The sequence below is a fragment of the Dromaius novaehollandiae genome, chromosome 11 (genome assembly GCF_036370855.1).
Source record: "Dromaius novaehollandiae isolate bDroNov1 chromosome 11, bDroNov1.hap1, whole genome shotgun sequence".
Classification (NCBI taxonomy): Eukaryota; Metazoa; Chordata; class Aves; order Casuariiformes; family Dromaiidae; genus Dromaius; species Dromaius novaehollandiae.
Window position 1 is genome coordinate 9,664,777 of NC_088108.1, and position 24,958 is coordinate 9,689,734.

The window sequence follows — 24,958 nt, forward strand, 5'->3', positions numbered from 1 at the left end:
TAGCTTGCAGAAACAGTAACAGATGGTACAGGGGTAAGATCCTTAGTGTATTGTGTTGTTGCTGTCAGTCTTCTGTATCAATGCAGATTTTTGGGGTGGAGGTTGCTGAAGGAAAGACCGATGCCGGACTGTAACTTGATGTGTGCACCTGAGTGCTCAGGCTAGAGGTGTTGGGCTGGAAGAGGAACTAGCTGCATGCTTAATTGCTTGGCTCTGAATTGGGCAGCCTTGCACAGGGCCTCCTTAAGAAACAAAAGAGCTGATTACTTGAGCCAGAATTGCTGTCTTGTCCATAGACACAAGAGGTTGTCCGATCTAGCTCCATACACAAAGCTCCTGTAGAGAGCTTTTTTTGTGGTTGACATAAGCAGCTGCTACAAGCCATCAGCTGAAACAATCTGTCCTTTAGGAAAGTCAGCAAGTATAACTTAGGCAAGATTTTAACTGTAAAAAATCTGCACTGGATATAAGTTTACTAGAGCCTGCAGAAGTCTGGTGTCAGGCCCTTCCACTTAAGCCAGAAGGCCTGTTCACAGCAGTAAAGGAGTAAGTCTCACTATAAATGCTGTGGTAGCTTCTATCCTCATTGTAGAGTTAGGTCACTTTAAATCCCGTCATAGGACAGGAAGGAAGTAGAAATATGACTCTTGTATTTGGTACATAGCTGAGCAATACCATAGCCCCACCTGCCCCAGCAATGTCTCCTAGAAGCATCACTGTCCTGAGGTTCCTGCAAGTGCTTTCCTTGCTAAGGCCCTGTTTGCTTTTCTATTTCTCTACTTGTTAGTTGGTCCTGGCCTTCCCCTCTTTCCTCTCCCCCCTCCCCTTCCCCCAGCCTTCTTCAGGCTTTGGAATGATTTTATTATACATACCCTCACTATAGTTTGCCCCAACCATGACAGCACCTTCGTGGAAGGAAGTATTTCACAATCCTGCCTTAAGCAGGTACATGGCACTTACTGCCAAAAGAGACCTTTGTAAGACATCTACTATCCAAGTTAGAATAACCACACTTATACATCTCTTGCCTATTTATACAATAAGCATTTAAGGTTACACTTTATTTACAAGTTTTGAAAAATGTACAGTTTCTTACATGGGTTACTTGTGCAAAGTTATACTTCTCAACTAACGGACCAATGTGCACACAAGACACTGGAACAGTGGACAACACAATTGTAGGTTTCATCCCACGCTGCTGCTTAAGGTACTGTATCCAAATGTACAAACTTAGCCTTACAAAAAAGTGAGTCTGGACTTACAAATGTTTTTTCAGGGTTGAAAAAATACTTTCATAAAATTGAAGGAAAACTAACTGAAGCATGCAGCAGTAGCTCACACAAACCACAGAGTAATCTACAAAGAGCAGGAACTGCAGAGACTCAAGTGCCTACCCCCATACTTCTTTATTCGAGCTTTCCAAGAAGCAAAGTTGGATCCCAACAAACTTATCTTTCACAGATAAAAATAAGGGGAGGGAGGGAGAAAGACACTAAAGAAAAGTTCTTCCACCTTTGGAACACTTTCGGTTCTACTTCTTCCTTAATTTGGAAGGTCTTTTACTCAAGAGTACCACAGCTCTACCTGGTTCTGTCCCGTAATGCATCAGTGACAGGACTATAGAAACTTACTGAAGCAATCTCTATAGGCATGTGCTTTAACACACTATTTAAAATTAAAAAAAGGGGGGAGGGTTGTTTCTCACCCTAAGCAAAAATCAAAGTACCATAACTGTAGTGATTTATGTATAGCTATACATAAATCTTGCACATTAAGTGCAGAAGCAACTAGCATCCCATGGTCTTACTAATCAGTTGAACTGGAATCAATTTTGGAATTTAAGAATTTTTCATGGGTAAGAAGCTGATAAACCAGTACAAATGGGAAACAAGAGGTTGTTTCTTTACTCACTACTTACAAATGCAGTGGGGTCTAAACCAATAGTAGAGGTAAATGACCAGCCTGGACAGATCAGCACTTTAGTAATATCAGTTAAAAAAAGTATGTATATAAACATCCCTTTTGTCAAGCTACACATAAGCATCACTGTGTATAACACAATTACACTTAAAAGCTTAGTGTACACTACAGAAATGCACAATACTGCCCTAAGACTGGAGAGGGACCACAGAAATGAATTCAGCATCAGTAATTCTTTTGCAAGTAACCCAAGTACAGTACATTTGACTTCAAAGTGGGTGCTTTCTGATGTCCAAGGAAAAGAAGCTTCAGCAAGGGAGGGTGGCAACAGCACAACAGCTATTCTGCTTTCAAAGTAAATGCAGTGATGCTAGGAGGAAGATGATGACTCAGACACTTCATATATGATTTTCCTCATCACCAGAGTGTTCATTTGCATCATCCTGGGTCAACAATCACGCCAACTCTGTTCTACTATTGCAGAAACCCGTTTTTCATATTCCCGCTTATTCTCTTGGTATAGTTGAGCTGCCTGGCTGTTTGCTGGACTGTTAGGATTTGGCTCATCCAATAGAGACTGTGCAAAGAGAGAAAGAGATTCTTAGACACTTAGACTTGTATGTGCTGCAAATACTCTAACATTCTTTAAAGTATCCATACTAATAAAAGTACACCAGTTCATCTAAATATATACAATAAATCCTTAAGACTAACAGTGTTTTAACTAATGGTTGTATTATTCTGGTTGTAAGTTACTGGAAGCTTTTTCTATTAGTCTTACTCTTAGCAGTCTAGGCAATGTGTTTTAATTGACAGCCAAGCAGCAAGATCGAAGCAGTGCATTCAATAGATGTGAACCCTCAATGACCACCTACTGTTAATAGGTCCAGTCAATTTACATCTGGTAAGTAGTCATACTTCAGCCAGCATAGCAACTACACTTTGATCTTTGTTATCAGGAGCAAAAGCCTACTTTTTCTGAGCCGTTTGTCAAAACATCCTAATCTAATTCTGCCTTTTCATGCAGAGTTATCTCTTTACCTGTATGGATGTTAAGATGGAGGAGACATCGTAAGTAGGACTCCAACGATTCTGAAGAATATCCAGACATATACTACCATCTGCATAGACTAGAAAAGGTTCAAGAAGAATGGCTTAAAACAGAAGTTGCAGAACTACTCAGTTTTTCCTAGTGTTACCTGCTCCTGAAAACCTATTTACTGACAAACACTAGAAAAAGTAAGTGTTTGACAGACTAAAAAGCCAACACTATGTAGGAACAGATGAGGCCTGTCACTGGCATCTGCCTGAGGTATATTTAAATTCAACCCCTGCCTATTCTTCAGTCAGGCTTCTCTGCAACATTGTTACTGCTATGGAAAGGATGAAACCAGTATGAACAGATTTAAGGCAAAAACCTAAGTTACTAAGGTACCTACATGGAAACCAAACAGAAAACTAGCAAAAAGCTGTTTACATATAAGGCTTCCCCATAAAAGTATCTACAACAATTAATGTCCAGTCAACTTTCTTATGACAGTTCTAGAAGAACCTGCCCTCTTCTCCCCCTACTCAGCTTAACCCACAAGTGCTGCATTTGAAAGTTTCAGGAATTTCTTCATGAAGCTGATATGTTTGGTGACAAGGAATGCAACTCCAACCTTTAATTACCAAGGGAGGTGATTAATGAAGTGATCTTATTATCACCACCTATAGCTGGAAACCAGTACTGCATTTCAAAGTATGCCAGGCAAAGTTCTTACAGGCAGTCACTTTTGTTTGTTTTTAAAGATAACTGCAGTGATGACCAAAGTGTTACGATGATATGCATATGAAATATATATATTTACATATGTATGTATGTATAACAAGAGCAAGGCATCTGCTATTTAAGCAAGTATGAAGTATTCTTCTCTCAGGTTTAACAGACAGCTGAGAAAGGAAAGAATATGATCAATACTCTGCTGTAACACCTGTAAGCTAAGAGGCTCCTTTTACTGCCCCTTTCATTTAGAGTCTGAACACTGATCACACATCCATCCCCACAGAAACTATGCAGAATCACACTGGAATTTTACTTGCTTATTAGACAGTGAAAGCTTTAAAAATAATTTTTTCTACAAAGCTATAGAAAGCTGTAGTTAAAATATGCATTATGCAAGTACTTACCATTTGGATGAAACATTTTAGAGACAAATCTAACAGTAGGTGGCTTATTTGGATATTCTTCTGTGAATTCTATTGTAAGTTTGAAAGTTCCTGGAGTTGAAAGAGAGATAAGTAATGTTTTATTTTGAATAAATTTACACAATGGATGAACAAATAGTGTCCCTCTGCAAGTACAGCCCGGTACAATTATGGTCATACATACATGCTGGCATTCAGATTGCTCGAGCCCACAGCGATCAACTCTTGTGTTCTAGATAGCACTGCTAGAAGAGTTTCTCCTGCAATTTTTTACTGGTGCAACTACTGCCCTACTCAAAAGATGTATGTAAGAAAATAAATCCACCCTTGAAGTTTTCCTCTGGAAAGCTTAATTCCAGTGCTTTGTAGAACAAGCAAGTGGATGTTTAATAGCACCTGTGTAACAGGCCATGATTTAGTAAGTCCTACAGATTGAAATATGCTATTACTTTTATTTATTTTTTTTTCTGCTTAAGTTTCATCAACTCTGAGGCAATCAGACAATATTGTAGCAGAGTAGCAACACCCAAACCAGACAACCAAAAAAAGCAAAACTCAACATTTATTTCCACACTAACTAGTTTTCCCTCAGAGAAAGGCTGGTTTAGAGGAGCCGGAGTACTGTACAGTTAAGTTCCAATCCAAATGTTTTAACAGCCTTCAGTCAAACTTATTTTAGCCCTTCTCCTCAGGCTCTGACAATCTGAGAACAAAGAATCTGTCAAGCAAGCTGTATAAATATGGGTCTAAGCACTGCTAGCCACTCAAATCAGTACTTAAAGAACTACACATACTCCACTGCAAAACATGCAAGGCTCTCTTCACTATGCTGTCATCTCAGGGTCACCCGGCCAGGAAACAGTACAGAGTGTCTGGATTTGCCTAGGGATGAATATTTGCAGTACCTTCCTACAAACATCTCTCTCTCTTTCTGTAAAGGGAAAGTACCTTATAGTAATAACTGTAAGAAGCTGTCACAGCAAACAGATAATACTTTTTTTTTGGGGGGGGGGGGGGCGCCTTCTTTCATGAAGAATTATACCCCCCCCCCCAACCTCCTGCTCCATGCCTAAATTAGCACTCAGAGGTTCAAATATAAAGCTCATCCTTGCTCAGTACTGTCAGAAAGTTTTCCAGCACTTGTCTAATTTAAGGTATTCCCTCATTTGGCTGGCAGACATGCCAGAAAACAGACTGGTGGCCATAAAACAGATTTTTTTCAGCCCCTTTCCCTTCTGTCAAATCAGTATGGATCAACAATATTTTCAGTGGTTGCTCTCCTTTATAAGCAGGTAAACTACAAAGTTGAGTTGTAAGAAATAAAGGCCATTGCTTTGACATTCCAGTACAGGTATGACGACAGAGCACAGATGTTGATGCTTTCCACTGCTGTACCAAAAGCTCTGAGACATCCTAAAAATAAAAGTTTTGTATGCTAGTTGTTTCTTACTAGCCTAACAACACATAAGAGCAGTATGCCATCTTACTGTAAAATGAAGGGAACAAGAATAGCGTAACTTACTGATCAAGTGAAGTCTGTGCACTACGATCATTCAAATCAATGGAAGTCTGCAGTGTGGCTTTCAAGTCTTACTCTGACTAATTCAGAACCAGAGAGGCAGGTCTGAGACTTGGTCCTTTTAGATCAGCTTGAAAGCCAGCACTGGAGAGTTCAGTAACAACTTCTGCCAGCTGCAGGCAGCCAGCTTAAGACTACCCTTCTTTCCCTACATGGTGACAATCACAGGCAGTATCAGCACTAGAATCAGATGCTTAGAGAACTTGCCAACTCTCTCTGCCCTAGCTCTGGACTCAGGATCCTCCTCTCTCTAAAGTACTAAAGCAGGCTCTTTCTTCTGTGGAAGAGTGACTAGGCAAGCAGCAGGCTGAAAACTTAGTACAACCATCAAATAGAGGTCAACATGTGCACTTGAGAAAATGAAAGTTGTTCCAGAACACTGACTGAAGCAGGAGCAGAGGGGGACAGATAAGATGGCCAAGAAGTAGTATTGAGGGCAGTCTGGTCTTAGAATCCATTTAAAGCTGCTGAGAGAAAGGGAAGCCATCTGTCCCACTAGGGACAGTGCATTACTTTCAACACAGACCTGAGTGAGTGGCTAGACAGTTTCCAGCAGGAGTATCTAGGTTCTCAGATTCCCAAGTCAAGATCCAGAGTAGTAATGGTTCTTTTCAAGAGCTCCCACAGTGCCCAACACCTTGTCTTCTAGCTTTATCGAAGGACAATTCCAGAGCTTCATTGAACCAAACTTCAGGGTCACTCGCATCTCAAGCCTACACAAGCAGAAGAGGTGTGATGACACGCAACCCTGGGGATGACCCTTCAGCATCCACAGGCTCTCCTGTCATTAGTTTTATAGCTTTCAAGTGGTGATCCTTTCAACTTATCCTAGTCAGCCAATTTTAAAACAAAAAGCATAGCATTCACTGTCACGATAGTTAACGCCTGATATTAGGAGAGCATTCTCTTTTCCATCTTGCACTTATCCTGTAGCTCTGCTTCTTCTGTCTTAGGGTTTGAGACTTTAGTATGCCTAAAAGGGAGGCTTCCCCATGACTTGTGGGCTGGCCCGTGTAACCCCTGCCCAGAGCATCCCAGCCTCACCCTTCTAGCCGCAGGGAGCAAGACTGGCTCCCTTAAGTCCAGTGTCACAAAGCAGGGACAATTCCTTCCTCTCCAGCATGAGGATACAGAATCCACATTCCTTAAGCGAGGAAGAAACCATACAGAGGGCAAACACATTGCTTTCTCTGATCAAGCCTCCTGCACGATGACAATACTGCAGCAGCTAGGTTTCTAACTCTCTCTAAACCAGGAATCCTACATTAGCCACAGTATCACAACCAAGTTTCAGAGAAACAAGTCTGAGGGACTGGGAGAGCCTGGGTTTCCATCAGTGAGAGCACTATCACCTTCAACGCCATACAATATAGATTCTTAGAAATACACCAAAGGGTAGCACAAATAACCCCAGGATCCTACTGCAGACACCTACAACTGAATCCTCTTCAGCCAGAAGATGGAAGTTATATGCTGCTGATCTAAATTAGTACTTGCTCCTAGGCAGAGTCAGCCTGCATACCGAGTTGTGAAAACACCCTCTGAAGTTTGGGGGTGGAGGGAAAGAGTTTGTTAGCAGCATTAAACAAGTAAGAAGCACGGCAAGTAAAGAAAAACACATTTGAACTTCAGGTTTTCAGTTCAGACAAACCTGGGAAACTTCAGAACTTGAGATTCAAGAAGGGCCTCACCAGAACAAGGTGAACAAACTAATTTCCACTGTGTTGGGATTACTATAGCTCTAGTTTAACTAGAAAATTTCCGCAGGCTACTTCCACATAAACCCAGGTATTTGAAGGCTAACAGTATCACCAGGAAGTGACAGAGCCCAAAAACCCAAATACAAAGTCACTTTTCAAAAACTAAGCCCTGCAAAGGCTTTACAGGAAGGGTTACAGAACTCTAGTGTACCTTTGATTCACCAGGGGCTGGACAGTTACAAAACAAGCCCAAACTAGCATCTCAGTACTGTTAAATAAAAGGTCCTTTCATTTCATCCACATTAAGCTAAAACTGCATCTAAACTGTGCTACCATTAGTCCTCTCAGTTAAGAGGAAAAAGCACACGGACACCACTACATCCATATCTCTAGGCACCACTTAGTATTTTGTTATCTAGCACAATGTAAGATATGTGCCAGGGAAAAGGAGATAAGTATATCCTGTAGCACAAGACATATCTTTTTTCCTGAGCGTGCGCTGTGAAAACACACACTTTGCTATGAAAAGAGCAATCCATCAGACACCAAGATTATATTATTAGAGCAACCAAAGCAGTAGGACAGCTGTAGCCAACACAAACATTACTTTAAACTTCAAACTGCTGTGAGTGCAAGAGGCCCTAAGTATTTGAGATAAAGGCACTATACTACCTAATGGAAAGCCACAGACACAATCAATATGTCAGGGCACCAGAAGCAGTCTCCAGTCTTCAGCAAAGAAATGGATATATATGGAAAAAGCCCTTAGAACATCTGTTTATCTCATGCTGAACTGGAAGTGACTGAACATGGAAACAACCTGCAATCTACCAGGTGCACACTGGAAGGAGAGGGCCTCCAAATAGCAAATCATTCTCTCAGTGGCGGTGTACCAAGAACCCAGGTAGTTCTAGCAACCCTCACAGAAGCTTAAGGAAGTCTTTCTCTTAAGTTTCCAAAATGAGATTATAGAAGACATTCATACCATTTTTGTGGTATTTGTTAGAGAATACTCAAGTTCCGAACCACGTTAAGACTTGTGAAACGGCATCTATAGCAAATTTCTTGTATAATCACATATTTAGAAAAAAAAAATCTTGGGTCGGAAATATTTAAAGTATTCAAAATCTTCACTGAAAAGATTTGAATTTACAGGCCTGCCTACAGGTGCTACCTCTAATGATGAAGAACAAGAACAACTTAAGAGTTAAAGACTTTTTCCTATGCTTTTGTCATGAGTCATGAAGATCTAGGATTAATTATAGCCCTGCACTGAAAGTATATTAAAATAAAAAAATGCATCGCTGATTTCAGTTAGACAGTATTTCATGTCTAACAAGTTTTTACAAAGATGTGAGAACATTCATACAGCATCAGTAGAACTATAAAAGAGAGTAAGCCAGACAGAAACAAGTAGTGCACAAGCAGTAACCCTGAATGATACTGATTGCGGTAGAGTGAGGTAGACGGCAAGAAGAGAAACTTCTGAACTTCCTCAAATACCCAGCCCATTTCCTTGTTACCTGACTCACACTGGGACTTATTTGTGAAGCATTCTCAGCATCAGAAAAGACACAGCTCAAGATAAAGCATTCCTAATGACAACGGGTCTATACCAGGTTTTTGACAGTGCTCCAACTATGTGTCTCTAAAAACATGATCCAGAATTCAACAAAAATGCTCAGATATCCTTAAAATGATACATCAGATCAGACCGAGGAGAGCCTGATTTAGTGATTATGAGCAAGCCTCTACAGGCTCTAATTTGTACATTTTCATAAATCAAGGTCTACAGGCTAATTTGCATGTTTTTGTAAATCAAGGCAGCAGTCTACACCTATTCCACTTTTATCAAGGGGGGAAGGAAAGAGATTCACTGGAGCCGTGGGCACAGTGCGGACGCAGGCTCCTGGGGCAGGGCCCTGCCAGGCGGCTCCCGCGCCGGTCCCTTCTCCGCCCCAGGCCCACACCTGTTGCCAGGCCCGCGGCAGGGCCCTGCCAAGGCCGTGCCAAGCCACCCTTTACCCGAGAGGCCTGAGCAGCAGCGCAGCCCTCGGCCGCACTTACCGTCCTCGAAGGGGGTCCCCTCGGGCCTAGAGGAGGGAAGAAGCAGAGCACAGCGTTACCGCGCGGGCACGTCGGCTCGGCTCGCCCCCCGCCGCCACCCCCGGCCCCACTCACCCGAAGATGACGGCGTTCCACACCATGATGTTGTTCTCGGAGGGGGCCCCGCTCACGCCGGCCGGGGGATCCTCCTGCAGCCTGCGGGGCACACGGAGGGCTCAGGCGCCTGGCCCCACCGCCCCCGGCGGCGGCCGCCCCCCGCACTCCCGGCCCTGCGCACTTGGCGTAACCCGAGCAGGTAGCTACACGCCCCTGCGCAAACAGCGTAACCCGCTGCCAGACGGCGTGGCCCGCTGCTACGCAATCAGCGGAGCGCGCCCTACCCCGCCGCCATGTTGTGCCGGCCCCCTCCTCCCCCGGTGGAGCTGAGCCCTTCTTCCTCCTCCCGCCCGCCCTTCCCTTTCCCCTCAGCCAGCGGCCTCGATACCTCTTGAAGTCTCGCATAAGGCGCCTACGGGCCGGAGTGGACATGGCGGGCGCGGGGTTATAAATCACTCATACACTATCGGAGGGAGAGACGCGGCGCCTAGGGACGGCGGCGGCAGCGAGCTCCGACTAAGGGAGCAGCGGCGCTGGAGAATAGGAGCGATCGCGGCCGCTACCACTGGGCCGGCGCGGGGGGAGGCCGCGGGCTGTGCCGACTCCTCCGCTGCTGCCCGGCGATCCCGGGCTGTACCAACTGCCGCCAGGGGTGGGGGCGGAGCCGGATGCCGCTGAGCCCCCAGAGCCGCCTCTACCACCGCAGCGGAGGGGGCGAGGGGCGGGGCCTAAGGCACCGGGGACTGTACCAACGCCTGCCGCGGACGGGGGCAGCCGGAAGCAGAAGGGGCCCGCGACGTCATGGGAAGAGGGCGGGCTGCCTTGCCTCCCCAGAGTCGCATGGCACGTTTCCCCCCGCGGCGGCGCTGCTGGTGGGACGGGCGGGCCGCGGCGGCCCCGCCTCGGACGCCGCTCAGCACGGGAAATGGCGGCGGGGGCGGGGGGCGGCTGGAGCGCGGTCGGGGTGCACGGGCGGGGGTGGTGCGGCGGCAGGAGCTGCGGCTGCAGGCTGGAGTGACTAATGGCTGTGCGTCGCTCGCTGCTTAAAGCGTCGCCTCAGCAAGCTGCTGCGGGGGCGGGGCTGGCCGGGCTATTGCCAGGCGCTCCTGAGGCCGCTGTGCTTCCAGCGCGGCCCAAAACAGCGATGCCGGCGCAGGACCTCCTCGGGAGCACTGCCTGTGCCTGAAGCACCGGCTGGTCTGTTGTTTAAAGTGAGAGCTGCTGCGGACGAGGGCTCTTGGGAGCTTTTTGCGCTGATTCCAGGCCGTTGGGTTGCATTGCCCCTCATGTCCCTGGAAAGAGGCCGCAGGCTTGGCGCTGGGGTGCTGCTCGTGCACTGGTGGTCCTCTGGAAGTAATGTTGCAGTAACTGCTGTTGTAGTAGCTAACTTGCTGCCTGTACTTTTTTTCCGATGGTAAATCAGTGGTAAATGCAGTGTGCTTTTGCTGCTGTGTTTTGATTGTGGGTTTTTTTTTTGGGGGGGGGAGGGTGGTAGATAGCTTCATGCATCTTTTGGGCCCATGGTTTATTATCATTCACTTACTCACACTAAATGTTTCTTCCAAAAGTTTCCATGTGTTGTCTTCTGTTTGCATGGGATTGTTTCTGGGCCAACATCCACTCTCCATTAAAATTTGTTAGTTAGTGCAGGAAAATAAGTCTTTAGTATCTTGACTGATAATTGCAAGAGCAGAGGGAGAGCTTTCTACTCCTTCACCTGCTATGGTACCTTTTCTGCTCTCACTGCATCTTTAAGAGAGAATAATCTCTCTTCTACCTTTCTTGTAGCCTTTGAGAGTAAAGAACTTATCTCTGCTGCTGCCTAGAATAGCCTGGGTAGGCCCTGTTTCTGTAACTTATCCATGTTTGTAACTTATGTAATACAGTTATGTGGGGAGGTGGCTTAAGACAAAAGACGGGCAGAAGACTCATTACCGTTAGCAGAAGTTTTAAGGTAAGAGAAAGAAAAAGCTAAGTCTTATCAGACATTAAAAATATTGCTTGTATGGCTGCATGGAAAAAACGGTTTTATTCTTGACCTTTCCTACTTTTACTCAGACTGTACAATAATAAACAGATGAGCTACTGATGTTTGTCACAGAGGCTTTGCTCCATTTTCTGTGTTCAGGTATGCAAGAAATTGCAATTCATCTGCAGATGATCGAAAGCCTGGACACAGTTGAAGGGAGCTGTTTGAAAGGAAATTGGCTGTCTTTCCCTTCCCCGCAACTCGGAGTGCCTTTATGCTGAGTTTAGGCCCAGATGAGTCTAGTTGATTTGTTGCTTTAATACTTAAGGCCCGAATTCAGCAGGTCTGTTTTGCTTGTAACATGCCATCGCGCTGCAGTGTCCTGGGGTTAGAAATGGGACCCATTTAGCGCCTTCGGTGCGGAAGGCTGTGGGTGTCCTGTACTTCCCGCTCCCAGGAGGAACAGCCGCGGCCCGTTGGTGTCACCCGCTGGCTGCCCCGCGGGAAGCGGCGCTCCGGCGCCGGCGTCTCTTCCTGCGCTGGCAGTTTTCCCCGTGACGGAGGGGCGGGGCAGGGACAGGGGCGGCCGCGGCTCCGCCCGCCGGGGCGGTGCTGCCGGGCGCCGCCATGCCCAAGGTGGTGTCGCGCTCCGTGGTGTGCTCCGACACTCGCGACAGGGAGGAGTACGACGATGGCGAGAAGCCGCTGCACGTCTACTACTGCCTCTGCGGGCAGATGGTGCTGGTGCTGGGTGAGCTGCGCCGCGCCGCTGCCCCCGGGAGCGCCCTTCCCGCAGCCGGCGCTGAGGCGCGGCGGCCGTTAGCCGCGGGGGGAGGGGCGCGGCGGCCGTTAGCGGGGGGCCGTTAGCGGAGCGGCCATTAGTCGGGGAGGAGGGGCGCGGCGGCCGTTAGCGGGGCGGGGGACGTTAGCACGGTGGCGCGGCCGGTCAGACCGAGCGGGGCGCTCGGGGCCGGGGAGGAGGCCCCTGAGCAGCCCCCGGGCGCCGCGTGCCCCCAGACTGCCAGCTGGAGAAGCTGCCCATGCGGCCGCGGGACCGCGCCCGGGTGATCGACGCCGCCAAACACGCCCACAAGTTCTGCAACGCCGAGGAGGAGGAGAGCGTCTACCTGCGCAGGTGGGCCGGCAGCCGGGACGCGCTCCCGCTGCCGTCGGGGACGGAGGCTGCTATAACGGGGGTTTGAGGAGGGCTGGTGAAGGATCTTGGGTTTTGTGTCACCCCCCTGCTAAGGATTACACCTCTCGTCTTCCCTAGTGTCTGCCCCGTTTACCCTCCATCTGCGATGTCCGTTTATCTGCTGTGTTGTTATCCCAGATGGGGAGACTGTGATACCCGTCATCGTTCAAAGCCCGTTCGTAATCTGGGAAACGTGAGCGTCTCGGCCTTCGTTTCACTATCCTGCTAGAGTCACTTCCTTTGACAGCTGAGTGGTTACGTCTGGTGCCTGTGCACTTTTCTGAAGATGCTTTCTCTCTCTCCCCAGGCCAGAAGGCATAGAGCGGCAGTACAGAAAGAAATGTGGCAAGTAAGTGACTGCAGAGGCAGTGTTCACAGAAACCAATGTCTGTGCATGGTTGTTGACGTTTTTCCTTTTTTAATCCTCCTTGATTTGCCCTGCCTCCTTAGAAATAACATTTTTATCCCTGTTTTAGTTACTGAAAATAGTCTTCCTGAGAAGGGCCTGTTACAGTGTTTTGTAACCTTGATTCATGTCAAATCTAAAACTAGAATATTGCTTGATACTTCCCGTCATATCTGTACAGCACTGTTCGTTTTATTGTGTTACTTATTTTTGTGACCTAGGAGAACAGGGATGAGCTAAGCATGTGTCACTGAATGCAAAGGAAAATTGGAACATTAGTATAATCAAAATCAGAAGTTACTAATTAATTTTTAATGGCTGCTGATTTATTCTGGTATCATGTGCTTTTGTAAAAGGCTTCAGCCTTTCAAAGTACATTTCAACCCTTAATTGTTGCAAGAACAGGAGCATGGTGGTGGTGATTTTATTTAGTAATTTTTAGAGTCCATCTGTTAGGTAGCTATGGGAATCTGGAATCTGCGTTTTCTCACAGCTAGATGTGTTTCTATTTTCAGGTGTGGACTGCTGCTCTTTTATCAACACCAACAGAAAAATGCCCCAGTGACTTTCATTGTCGATGGTGCTGTGGTCAAGTTTGGCCAGGGCTTTGGGAAAACAAACATATATACTCAGAAACAAGAGCCTCCCAAAAAGGTATTCAGCTTTAGAGCAACAACAAGGCTGTCTCTGCTTTTCAGAAAGGTGCAGTGGATAAAATCGACTTGTTGGGTGGAGGAAAAGGACCTATAATAAGATAACTCAGCTCTGTCTTCTCCATGTGTGCCTTTAGTCTTCCTTAACAGAGGTTGCAGCAGCTTGGAGTCCTAGAACTAAAGGAAAGCAAAATAAATTTGGAAATCTGGACTCTGCCTGATCTTTGGGCTCAGTTACCAGAAGGTTTCCATTTGTAAACAGGTCAGGTTGGTAGTCGCCTCTCAGTCTGTGTTACCAAGCACACTGATTCTCAAGACGTAGGTGAGTTTGCTCCTGATAATGACAGCTTTGAGCCTGGAAATCACTGGGGCTGATTCTGCTGTGCCACCCATGGAGTCCATGTAATCTTAATGACTTGTACAGAAGCCTTAAAAGCTTTGGGGTGGGGAGCACTTAGTGACTCAGCTGTTCCCAGAGTCTAACAAAACACTCTGCTTCTCACACAGGTGATGATGACCAAACGGACCAAAGATATGGGCAAATTCAGTTCAGTCACAGTCTCCACAATTGATGAAGAGGAGGAAGAGATTGAAGCGGTGAGTTTTCTCTGCCCTCAGTGCCAGTCAGATCTGAGCTGGGCAGCTGGATCAGAGCTGACGATTACCTCACCAGTTGGATGAGATGCTGTTAGTCTAGGGTTTACTGTTGCAAAGTGACACTCTATGTGTTTCAGAGGGAGATTGCAGACTCCTATGCACAGAATGCAAAAGTGATTGAGAAGCAACTGGAACGCAAAGGAATGAGCAAAAGAAGGCTACAGGAGTTGGTGAGTGCTTTCTTCTTTGTTAAACACATATCCCTGAGATCTCCTGGCTTTGTACAGAGAAGTTATCTTGCAAATCAGACTGAGTATATCAGAGTATAGAGAGGTCCTGGTACAGTCATAGGTAACTTGTAGCTTTGCGCGGACCATTTTTCCTTTACGGGTTGTACAGAGGTGTTCCTCTAGTCCTCCTGAACTTAAAAGCATACACAACACCTCTCGAGCTAACCAAGGAGCAGCCAGCAGAGCTTTTGCAGGGAGACTCTGTATGACCTGTCAGACAAGGAAGGTGGAAGGGGCAAACCATGCTGAGGCACTGCCAACCAGAGCACCGCCAGTGCTGTGCTCTCAAGCCTGCTTGCCAGAGCGGGTCTTTGCTGTGAAGCGTTAGTGGGAGCTAAGGCCATAGTGGAGGACCTGCCAGCTCTGGGGCACTTGAAGAAGAAATGGCAAGCACATCACAGCTGTTCCTACCTGCTGTGACAAGACAGTAGAGGGGAAAAAACTTGCAGCTCCTGCCTTTGGATAAAAAGTGTGAAACTGTCTCCTGTGTAGTTAGTCTTGGGCTTTTCACACCTTGAAGGCTGCTCCCCTTTTGGCACCTCAGGAGAAGAACGAGTCAGTAAAGAACTTGAGCTACTCTTGTTCCTGGTGTGAAAAGCTTCCTGTGGTTATAAAAGACCAGACATTATGGACACTGAAAGGAAACATTCCCAGACATTATTTCATTCTGTCTTAATTTTCTTAATCAGGCTGAGCTGGAAGCCAAGAAAGCCAAGATGAAAGGAACCCTGATCGATAACCAGTTCAAATGAAGTGCTCCATGTTGCTGGGTGTTTGGAGACGGGAGAGAACTACCAGGAACTCTTGCGGCTCTGTCAGCGTAGCAGAAATAATGGACAATATTCAAGAGCAATGTGCTGCAACCAGCTTGGAGGTTGAGTCTCTCCCTAGTATGGGTGATGCTCTGATATTTTAATAACTGAAATGGCACTGGAAAATTCTCTGAAACTGCAGTTTTTTTACACACCCAGTGCTATGCCAAATAGCAAGCTATTCCAGCCAGAACACTTAGTTTTGGGGAAACGCTTTACTGGGTGTCTGCATGGGTTCAGTGCACCTTTTAATAGTTTTCAGATGTGCATAAGATTTCCATAAATGTATTAGAGCAACAGGTCAATTGTGCAACAAAGAAATCCTTACAAAAGTAAGCTGTGTGCCTGTTGTTCTTTCTGGTGTTTTAAGTGTGTCCAAATCATGCAGTACACGCTGAGAGAGCTGCCATTTCATCACAGGCTGGAACGACTCAGATGCAAGGTTTAAGAATCACACTGCCTCTCACCCTGGTCAGCAGACAGGCTGGCAGAGGTAGCGGTTTAGGCTTGGCAGTAGCTTTCTAAGTCTTAGCTCCTGTTGAACAACAGAAAGCAGCCATTTTACGGAATTCCACAATTAAAACTATACCAACAGTTACCTGGCAGATACAGACCACTAGACCATTAATGAATATGCTATGTAGTCTGAAACTTTACTGGTATAACTGGCAATCATTTAAATTAAAATATAGCTCCATCACCAAACTAACCGTTGAATGCACCGACCATTAAAGAGTCGGACAACATAAAAAATCCATGTATAGACATACTGCCTTGTTTGGGCAAGAATATTTTGCTTTGTATCTCTTACACAGTCTAATGGTACTCCATAATCCATGTTTCTCTACTGGGAATTAAATGCCATGTTATGGGTTTGAACTAAAACACATTTCCATGGGTTTTCTTACTCTACCAACTATCCCCAAACAGTCTGTGAGTAGTGTACAAGATGAAGCATCTCCCACAGTGATTATGGAAGAAGTTCCTATAATCAGTAAAGACTTTCTGTCTGGCTTTATAAAATTAACTGGAGAACCAAGGTCTGCTTAGACTAAGGGTGTATCCTTTCTTTCTTTGGGAAAATAAGGTGTAAAGGAGAGGGGGAACTCTTTTCCAGAGTTGGCAGGCTGGAATGTGTATGTCAGCTCTGGCAGGCAGAGGTCAGCGTGCTGATTTAATGTTGGGCGGGGTAAGCACATGTTTGAGTGAACACGAGGCAGTGCTGATCTTGTGGGGATGATCTTGTGCTAATCTGAAGCCTGTTCCCAGAGGTTTGTCAGTTAAGCTATTGCAGGGTTGTGTGTGTAGTTGGGAAGGGCAAGAGAAAGGAGTGAGTACAACTCCTTCACCCAAAAGAGGCCCCTCTGCCTGATGTGGTAACACAGTGCAGCCAGGGGAGGGCCTCACGGTTCCTGTCAGGAGCTACCCAAGCCCAAAATAACCTCCAGCTTGGTCTTCCCTCCACCCAAGGCAGAGCATCTCCCTGGACTGCGAGGAAAGGCAGAAGAAAGACATCATTTATATGCAAAATACTGTTGAATTCAGCGACCTCTTGTTCTGGAACTGGGAGATGTACTTCATGGCTAACATACCTGTATTTAAGTTTCTCTATTAAAAAACAAAACAAAACAAACAAACAAACAAAACAGGAAATTCAAGCCAAAGAGAGAAAATAGCTTTGGAATTTGGAAATAGGTTCTGAACAGTTTGAGGTCCACTGGGACGCAGACTTGTACTGAGTCTGCAGTTGTCATAGAGGGTGAACTATGGTCCTGCTTCAAGTAACGCCTGGAACAAAAGCACAGGCCAGGAAAACATGACTTGTAGCTTTCTCTAGAGACACCAAAGCTGGCTGTTTTGTGTGTGCTGCTGGCACAGGTACCAAGTGTGACTGACCGCAGGCACACATGCTCAACTAACAGTTAGGGTAAGGTTTAGCTTTACGGTTAGGGTTATGGCTAAAGTTAGGAGCAAAACCACACAGGGCTCCAGCTGAAATGGGGCTAGGAACTTCAGCACAGTTAGACTGATAAAGCACAAAGAAAGTTTGGTAAATGCACAGCTCAGCACAAGTTGTCCAAAGTACCTGTTACCAACCACCATTAACTTCTTCAGCTGCAAAACGCAAGCCTCGAGGCAGTGTTAACAGCACAGCACAGCAAAAGCACTTTTCCTTTTTTGGCTTTTAGATTACCAGCCCATACACAGCAAGTGTTTTTCAGTTTTGTAGATAGAGAGTTGCCTAGGTTGTCTCAGTCATGGACCCAGTCAGAAAGGGGAGGAAGGATTTTGTGAAGATAACCATCTCTTTGATATTTTTAATACAGTCTAGCTATGCAGTTTGTGGCTAAACATCTTTGGTATGGAGAATCTGATATAAAACATTATTAACTATGTATTTCTTACCATGTCTAAGTAGATCTGGCTCAAAAGAATTTAAATCAAGTTGAATTTTTTTTTAAATTTCTATATATAAATGAATTAAAAGATGTTATCTGACTACAGCAACAGGAAGCAGGATCTTCTAGCTGAAAGCCTTAGTTTAAACTAGAGAGTCCTATCATAATAAATACAACTAGTCATTCTGCAACATACCCTGGTAGCAATGGCTAACGTGCAACAGTGTTCAAACCAAAGAAGGGCTATCATGTACGTAAGAATTCGTCCTGACCTGGAGCTATTCCAAAGCAAGGCAACATGTGGATTGAAAGTAGGAGAGGAGATCTATTCCAAAAATAATGCCAACACGGCCAGTCTTACCAGAAGTACGTTTCCTTCAGTTGGACAGCCCAGTAGGAACAGCGTAGCCTGAATTACCATGTCAGAATAATTCTGTGTGTTGCAAAGCTGTCTTGTTCCTCATAACCTGTAAAATGTACATAGTCTGTACATGCTAAATAGAAGTAGTAACAGTGAATCAGAAATCACCTACGAAAACTGGAGGTGTCCCTGGGGGAGCAGCACGGCATCCTCCTTCCCTGCCACCCCACACACAGCCAATGCCATCGCAGGGGCACAGAGGGAGCTGGTAACCCTTGAGCTTGTTCAGAAGCTGGCCTAAAGCTGGCTCTGCATTTACCTGCTTGGCCTCCCGCTCTGCCTGAGCTCCAGGCGGGTTAATAGCGTCCCCAGGGTCATATAGCCATGTTCAAGCCTCATCACTGTGCACACGGAGTGGCACCAGCTCTGCGCGCAGGCCAGGCTTTGCATGCATGAAGAAATGGCTTTTGGCAGTTACCTGAGCACATCAGCGACCGCACCAGCCCTGGGCAGCCAGCACAGTCCTGCTCGGGAGCATGTTAAACACCGGCAGAGCCCTTTTCCAGCTCCTTCAGCGGCGAAAGAGGAGTGCTGCCAAGCTGAGAAAATCACAAGGAGCTGGCAAAGGTCCTCCACAGAGGGGCCTCCTTTACAGCCGGTTGTCGCTCAGCAAAGATAAGTCAGGCAGGCGTGAAGCCAGGTAAGAGAGGCTGCTGGCAACACCTGACGGTTTCATACCCCATCACTTTCATGCTGGAAATAATTGTTCAAAACAAAAATCCAGTTTCCCCAAAATTAGCTGAGATTTGGTGGTTTAGACAGAGACTGCTTTCTTCTCACGCTGTGAGAGCCTGTCTGCCTTGATTAATTATTCACGACTTTGGCCTGCAGTAATTATTAAAGTAAGAGTTCGTGCATCATAGACAGTACACTCCTGCTGGTAAATGAATACATCGTTTGGCCATAATAAACCTTTCAATTATTACTATGGCTCTGTTGTTAGCTTCAGCGCATTAATTAGTGATTTGTGTGCACAGGAGACTGTGCTCCCGACCCTGCTGTCACCTCCCGGCGGCAGGTCGGGGCAGCTGTGGGTGCTGGGGGACGCCGCAGCCTGGGGGATCGGCTCGCTCCAGGGCGATGGGGCTGCGCTGCAAACGCAGGTTTGCTCACGTCTACGGCCGAGCAAGGCGAGCCCTGGGGCAGGCGTCGCGGTGGCTGGATAAACTCCGCGCAGACTGCTGATTGCGTTGGTACTCGGGCAGTGATGGGGCCAGGGCCAGAGCGGGACCCCGGGGAGTTTGGTACCAGCTTTGTCACCGCTGCCGACCGCCCACCTGAGCCAGAGCCCCCCGCTCCGGCTGCAATGCCGTCCCCATCAGTAGAAATGGGTAAGAGCAGGCCTTGCTGGCCCCCTCACCGTCTTGACGCGCTTTCTCAGACACTTTTCCAGGCCGTTATCTAGCTCAGGGGAGTTTTGGTCCTCTGGAGCCTGTGAGTTACTTCCCTCAAAGGCAGCCAAGAAAGGATGCCCCTGCTGCCAGGGCCGACGCGCGCTGCGGGGCTGGTGTTGCCCCGGGAAAACGCCTGGCGAGCCGCATGTGGGGGAGAAAAAGCCATTTAAAACCACTACTACTGCCCGAAGGGCCGATGTCTCTCGGTGCCCAGGGCTACAGCCCTCCGGGGCAAACGCAGCCGAGGCAGGGCAGGAGAGGGCAGCGGCCGCAGGCAGCCCCGCTGCGGCGGGTGCCGCCAGGCTGGCACGCACCCAGCTATCCCGGGCACTTTGCACCACTCGCCGCCTGCCCGAGCCACTGCAAATATTTAATGTGATCCCGTGCGCAGCCCTGCTGCGTCAGCAGCTCGTCAGCCCGGGATTTACAGCAGCCCGGCTGCCAAGAGGGCCCACGCGCATGCCGAGATCAAAGCAGCGTCACGGGAGTTTGTTCGCCCCTTAGCAGGCAGCAAAGGGGCAGAGACACCTGGACCTGGCACAGCCCCTTAGCGGTAAAAGGCAACATAGATTTTTCACTGTTTCTCACAGGAAAGTTTTGTTTAAAAACCAAATCCCCTGGGATCCTGCCACCCTCAGGGCAGCACAGCCCGGTGGGCAAGATGCTCGTGTTGCGGGGCAGCTTTCAGCTCGCTGCCTGGCCGTGGGCAGACCAGTCCCCTTAGCCCTTTTGTAACGTGCTCTTAGGCTTGCAGGCAAGAGCAGCATCTGAAGCCGTGTTTCCTGTTTCCGCAGCTGAGGCCGCTCACTGGAGAGTTCCCGGGAGGGGAAGGCTAAATCCCCTGCGAGCCCCAGAGGCCCCAGGCCAGGGACGGCTGCCCAGCTGCGCACTCGGGGGGTGAGGCGGAGAGGAAGCTCACGGCTAGCTCTGCCCCATGGCTCCCACGCACCAGAGCTAAGAAACAAAACAAAAAAAACAACTGTAACATACGTACATATGTTAGGCTGGTTCCCGAGTCCCAAAGACAGCCACCAGTGTGCCCAGCACAGCACTGACTCAGTTTGCTCAGCATCACTGCAAGGCTGGCACAGAGCAGGCTGCACAGCATGGGGGTGTGTGTGTGGGTGTGTGTGGGTGTGTGGGGGTGTGGGTGTTGTAGCACTGTTGCATTAGCGATGAAGGAGGAAACGCGCAGGGAAGCCGCTCCTCTCCTGGCCGCTGACTCCGCTGAGAGCTGTGGGTCTGAGCCCCATAGGTGCTCTGGCTCAGCTGCTTTAGAGCTGGGCACCATAGCCTGTCTCAGCGCTCCCTCACCCACCACCACCTGCAGAAAGAGACCATGCACTCACCCCCATCGTCCTCACCCTGCTGACAGCCGGCAGCATCCCTGCCAGGTAAGGAAGCCCCTCACGGAGCAATCAGCAGCATTTTGGCAAGGCCTTTGCAGTTCAGGAGAGCTCAGCAGCTGAAGGCAGTAAGAGCGAAGAACCCTCAGTTAATGAACCTGCGTTTGGGTAGCAGGGAAGGGCTCCCTGACAGGGCTGCTGTGGCAGCATCCCACCTTTCAGGCCCAGACGTGCTGCCTGCAGTTTCTCTGCTTCTCACCGGGAAACTTTCAGTCCTTTTTATTCCCACCGCAGGCAGCGGGGGGTTCACACTGCATGAGCCCAAGGGCCATGTGAAAGCACCAGCAAAGGCTCTTGGCTCAACGGCACAGCCGAGGTTGGGGTGTCTGGCCAGGACAGCCTGGGTGGTTCCCCACGCCTCAGCCTGTCTGGCACCCACTGGTGTCACTGAGGGCACTTGGTGCAGCAGAGGAAGGTGGATTTGCAGCCCCTTGACCACCTGCAGAGCCCTCAAACCAACAGCGGTGCTGACCAACAAGACTGTCTCCCATGAGCAGTGCAGATATCTGTCCATGCAGACGGGACTACGCAGCCTCGGCTGCAGTCAGACAGCACTGCGCTGTCACACCCAGCTCACCTGGGGCTGATTTCAGCAACAAAAGCGACTACCACCCTTTGCAACCCAAGCGCTTGTTGTCTGCCCTGGACAGCGGTCAAGATCAGTGTCAGTGATTGAGATCAACAGCTTTAAACAAGCCTGAGCAGCCAACTGGGATTCTTTGAAGGAGTGGAAGCCTTGAGGAGGGACAGGGAGCCAGGGCCAGGAGAGCATCTATTCACCCACCCCAGCTCCCCAGACAGACACTGAACAGCTTTGCTCAGGCAGCTCAGAGAGCCATGGAGTAGCCTGGATAAAAGTCAAGCCACCCACATTGCCAAGGCTTGTAGTGTTTTCCCCAAATTGCTCCAGTGGCACGAAGGAATTCCCCCCACACACCTGCAAATTCAAGACTGGGGGGAGCCTATTGCTCAGAGGTAAGTGAGGGTCTGGAGACCTGGCTCCTCGCCTGGGCAAGGCCAGCACAGGCACAGAACCAGCCCTCTGCTCAACTACTGCGTCTGGGCAGCCCCACACCTCGCAGAAGGGCAAGGCTAGCCAGGGGATGTACAGAACAGTAGCAATTACCTGCACTTATTTTCTCTGGCTGGGTTTTAACATGCCTGAGTACATAACTTGCTTTCTAAGCCAGAGCACGTGATCCCATCTCCTTGCTCTTCCAGACAACAGCAAATACTCCATAGACATTTCTCCAGTCTCCCAGGGGTTTAGCTCAGTGGGAAGGGCTGGTGCTTTGAAGGGTGAGGTTGCATCAGCACCAGAGCAGACAGGCCAAAGACAGGCACTGGTGGTATATAGCCAGCACATCATCTCTAGTTACTGGGGGGCTCTGGAAAGGCCAGCTGGAAAAAGTGCCTCAGAGCTGCTAGTCCTGACTCCAGCATGTACTGTTAAGCCTCTGTTAGGAGGCAATTGTACACAGCTTTCTTGGCAGGCAGCATTGTTTTTGCCTACTGGAGGCCCGGCATAGCTAGCAGCAAGCAAGGCATGTAGGATGGATCCTACCTTCTCTACACAAAAATGTGCAGAGCCCCCTCACTGCAGCTGCTGGGAGAACAAACACAACACAAGTGAGGTCGGTTTCACATTTTTATTTCTCCATACTCTTTAAGCTGGAGTGATTGAAATAGAAACCATGTTTGAGTCCCATCAGTGGAATGACTCCATGAAGACAGGGCAGGCAGTCACCCCTGCCCCATGCCAACCTGTATAAATACCAGTTGCCACCAATTAGTAGCTAGGTGGTTTTGATACAGTCCATGAATGGTCATAGATTACATAATACAACATGCCAGTTCGCAACAGGAAATAACTTATGTGTACTTCTTGATTTCGTCGTACAGGACTAGGACAAAAGCACCACCCATTCCTCGGAGTACGTTCGACCAAGCACCTTTAAAAAATGCCTTTGAACCCTCATCGCGGGCAATCTTCCGCCAGCAGTCAATCGTGCCAGTGTACATTATGTCAGCTGCAGGAAACAGAGATCATTAGGAATCTGATGCCCATGACCCCCAAATTCAGCTGAGAAATGGCGTAACGCATCACACCAGCTTTACAGTCTCAAGTAAATCCTGTTTCCTGGCTTGCATTCTCCAGTATTATCACACTAGCGGACAATATTGTCCCAGGAGATATGCTGCAGCTGCATCATCCCTAGAAGACACTGGAAGAACCCGTTCAAGCAAAATGCAACTACTTGCTAGACACCAACACTCCCAGACCCAACACCTATCACCTATTGCATAGTCAGCCAGGCCATGCCTGCAACGAGGAACATCTCTTCTTGGCCCAGAGATGCTAGTTTGCAACATCCTTGGGCAAATTCTGCTGTTATTGCCTATTGGTAGAAATATTTCTTGTGTGCGCCCCCTTATAGGGGTTCAGAGAGGCTGATCCATCTGTTCCTCCAGCCTAACACCTACCTATGCTTCTGCAGCCCCTCTCACACCGTGCTATTTGCAGAAAGAGAGGATATCTATAGGTCTTGCTGAAGCCATTCTGCCTTTACCTGAGATCCACCACCAGCTGTTTCTTTGGGGATGCCCAACACCTCCCTGCACAGGGGGTAGAAACTTACTTCCTTTACGCCCGGACTGCATCATCATGCGGCGACGAACCGTATCGAAAGGATAGGAGGTCAAGCCAGCGACAGCAGTGACCGTCTGAGCGATCATCCAGCTGACGACGATGTGGGTGTTCTTTGGGTCAGGAAGCATGCCTAGGGGGGAGAAAGTTTCGCATAAGGACACCGGGCGAGCGAGCAGCACGTGCCGAAATACGCTACAGATCTGCTGCAGTCCAGCATCTCTATTTCAACTGAATTTCAGTCCACCTACCCTTTGCAGTGTCGTAGATGCCAAAGTAGGCAGCTCTGTAGATAATGATGCCCTGGACGGACACATTGAAGCCTTGGTAAAGGCCCCTAAGGCCATCCGACCGGAAGATTTTGACCAGGCAGTCACCGAGCCCCGTGAACTCTCGGTCAGACCCCGCTTTACCCACGTCAGCTGCCAGGCGGGTTCGGGCAAAGTCAAGGGGGTAGACGAAACACAGGGACGTGGCGCCGGCGGCGCCCCCAGACGCCAGGTTACCCGCAAAGTACCGCCAGAACTGGGTCCTTTTGTCAACGCCGCCCAGGAAGATCTGCTTGTATTTGTCTTTGAAGGCAAAGTTGAGCGCCTGGGTGGGGAAGTACCTGATCACATTGGCCAGGTTGCCGCGCCAGAAGGAGAGGACGCCCTGCTCCCGCGGGATGCGCACCACGCAGTCGATGATGCCCTTGTACTGCCTGTCGGCGGCGATCTGCTTGCTGGCGTGCTGCACCTGCGGGGCCGCCGGGACCGTCAGCGCCGCCGCCGCCGGCCGCCATCGCCCCCCCGCCGCCCCCTCCCCTCCTTGCGGCGACCTTGGGGAGGCGCCGCCGCCCCCCCGGGACCGGCCCGGCCCCGCCGCGCCTCACCTGCAGCAGCAGCTTGACCCTCTCGATGGGGGCGACGGCGGTCTTGGAGATGGCGGCCGCCACCCCCCCGGCGAGGAAATCCTTGGCGAAGGACACGGCCGCATCGGTCATGGCGGGCGGCGGGCGAGGCGGCGGCGGGAGCGGAGCGGGACGGACGGGGCAAGCCGGGGCGGGAAGCGGCGCTGCGGGCGGTGGGCGCGCAGCCGAAATGGCCGCCTTATATAGGGGCGGGGGAGGCCACGTGGGCGGGGGGCGTGGCCCAGCGACGCGCCGCCGCGTTCCGCCCGCCCATTGGCTGCGGGCGCGGGGCGGGGCCGCCGCAGCGGGGCGGGGGGGCATCCGGCAC

At 48.9% G+C, this 24,958-nt stretch overlaps 3 protein-coding genes and 1 long non-coding RNA gene across 4 annotated transcripts; 1 reads left to right on the forward strand and 3 right to left on the reverse strand.

The window, feature by feature from the left end:
- Nucleotides 1-1,024: 1,024 nt before the first annotated feature.
- Nucleotides 1,025-10,243, reverse strand: UBE2A (ubiquitin conjugating enzyme E2 A). The gene is made up of 6 exons (XM_026123090.2): nucleotides 9,938-10,243; nucleotides 9,568-9,648; nucleotides 9,454-9,479; nucleotides 4,090-4,179; nucleotides 2,962-3,050; nucleotides 1,025-2,497 (listed from the first exon to the last, which is right to left on the reverse strand). The coding sequence occupies exons 1-6, from the start codon at nucleotides 9,979-9,981 to the stop codon at nucleotides 2,369-2,371; spliced, it is 459 nt and encodes a 152-aa protein (XP_025978875.1). The 5' UTR covers nucleotides 9,982-10,243; the 3' UTR covers nucleotides 1,025-2,368.
- Nucleotides 10,244-12,092: 1,849 nt separating this feature from the next.
- Nucleotides 12,093-15,807, forward strand: STEEP1 (STING1 ER exit protein 1). Its single transcript, XM_026123139.2, has 7 exons — nucleotides 12,093-12,269; nucleotides 12,536-12,653; nucleotides 13,021-13,062; nucleotides 13,635-13,773; nucleotides 14,280-14,369; nucleotides 14,507-14,599; nucleotides 15,349-15,807. The coding sequence occupies exons 1-7, from the start codon at nucleotides 12,146-12,148 to the stop codon at nucleotides 15,409-15,411; spliced, it is 669 nt and encodes a 222-aa protein (XP_025978924.1). The 5' UTR covers nucleotides 12,093-12,145; the 3' UTR covers nucleotides 15,412-15,807.
- Nucleotides 15,808-15,908: 101 nt separating this feature from the next.
- Nucleotides 15,909-20,765, reverse strand: LOC112997237 (uncharacterized). The gene is made up of 3 exons (XR_003262650.2): nucleotides 20,680-20,765; nucleotides 18,232-18,337; nucleotides 15,909-16,006 (listed from the first exon to the last, which is right to left on the reverse strand). It is a non-coding gene; the product is annotated as an uncharacterized LOC112997237 (long non-coding RNA).
- Nucleotides 20,766-22,726: 1,961 nt separating this feature from the next.
- On the reverse strand, nucleotides 22,727-24,832 carry SLC25A5 (solute carrier family 25 member 5). The gene is made up of 4 exons (XM_026123111.2): nucleotides 24,613-24,832; nucleotides 23,990-24,476; nucleotides 23,731-23,871; nucleotides 22,727-23,121 (listed from the first exon to the last, which is right to left on the reverse strand). Exons 1-4 carry the CDS (start codon nucleotides 24,721-24,723, stop codon nucleotides 22,964-22,966), a joined length of 897 nt encoding a protein of 298 aa, XP_025978896.2. The 5' UTR covers nucleotides 24,724-24,832; the 3' UTR covers nucleotides 22,727-22,963.
- Between the last annotated feature and the right edge of the window lie 126 nt (nucleotides 24,833-24,958).

What these genes read in the sequence shown, in the direction of transcription:
- UBE2A (XM_026123090.2), bottom strand. Translation starts at nt 9,981, where the DNA reads ATGTCCACTCCGGCCCGTAGGCGCCTTATGCGAGACTTCAAGAG. An exon ending in CTTATGCGAGACTTCAAGAG is followed by an intron (nt 9,649 to 9,937) that starts GTATCGAGGCCG and finishes TGTGCCCCGCAG; the next exon opens with GCTGCAGGAGGATCCCCCGG. An exon ending in TAAAATGTTTCATCCAAATG is followed by an intron (nt 3,051 to 4,089) that starts GTAAGTACTTGC and finishes AACCTTTTCTAG; the next exon opens with TCTATGCAGATGGTAGTATA.
- STEEP1 (XM_026123139.2), top strand. Translation starts at nt 12,146, where the DNA reads ATGCCCAAGGTGGTGTCGCGCTCCGTGGTGTGCTCCGACACTCGCGAC. An exon ending in AGGAGGAAGAGATTGAAGCG is followed by an intron (nt 14,370 to 14,506) that starts GTGAGTTTTCTC and finishes TATGTGTTTCAG; the next exon opens with AGGGAGATTGCAGACTCCTA. An exon ending in AAAGAAGGCTACAGGAGTTG is followed by an intron (nt 14,600 to 15,348) that starts GTGAGTGCTTTC and finishes TTTCTTAATCAG; the next exon opens with GCTGAGCTGGAAGCCAAGAA.
- SLC25A5 (XM_026123111.2), bottom strand. Translation starts at nt 24,723, where the DNA reads ATGACCGATGCGGCCGTGTCCTTCGCCAAGGATTTCCTCGCCGGGGGG. An exon ending in CATCTACGACACTGCAAAGG is followed by an intron (nt 23,872 to 23,989) that starts GTAGGTGGACTG and finishes TCTCCCCCCTAG; the next exon opens with GCATGCTTCCTGACCCAAAG. An exon ending in GCAGTCCGGGCGTAAAGGAA is followed by an intron (nt 23,122 to 23,730) that starts GTAAGTTTCTAC and finishes TGTTTCCTGCAG; the next exon opens with CTGACATAATGTACACTGGC.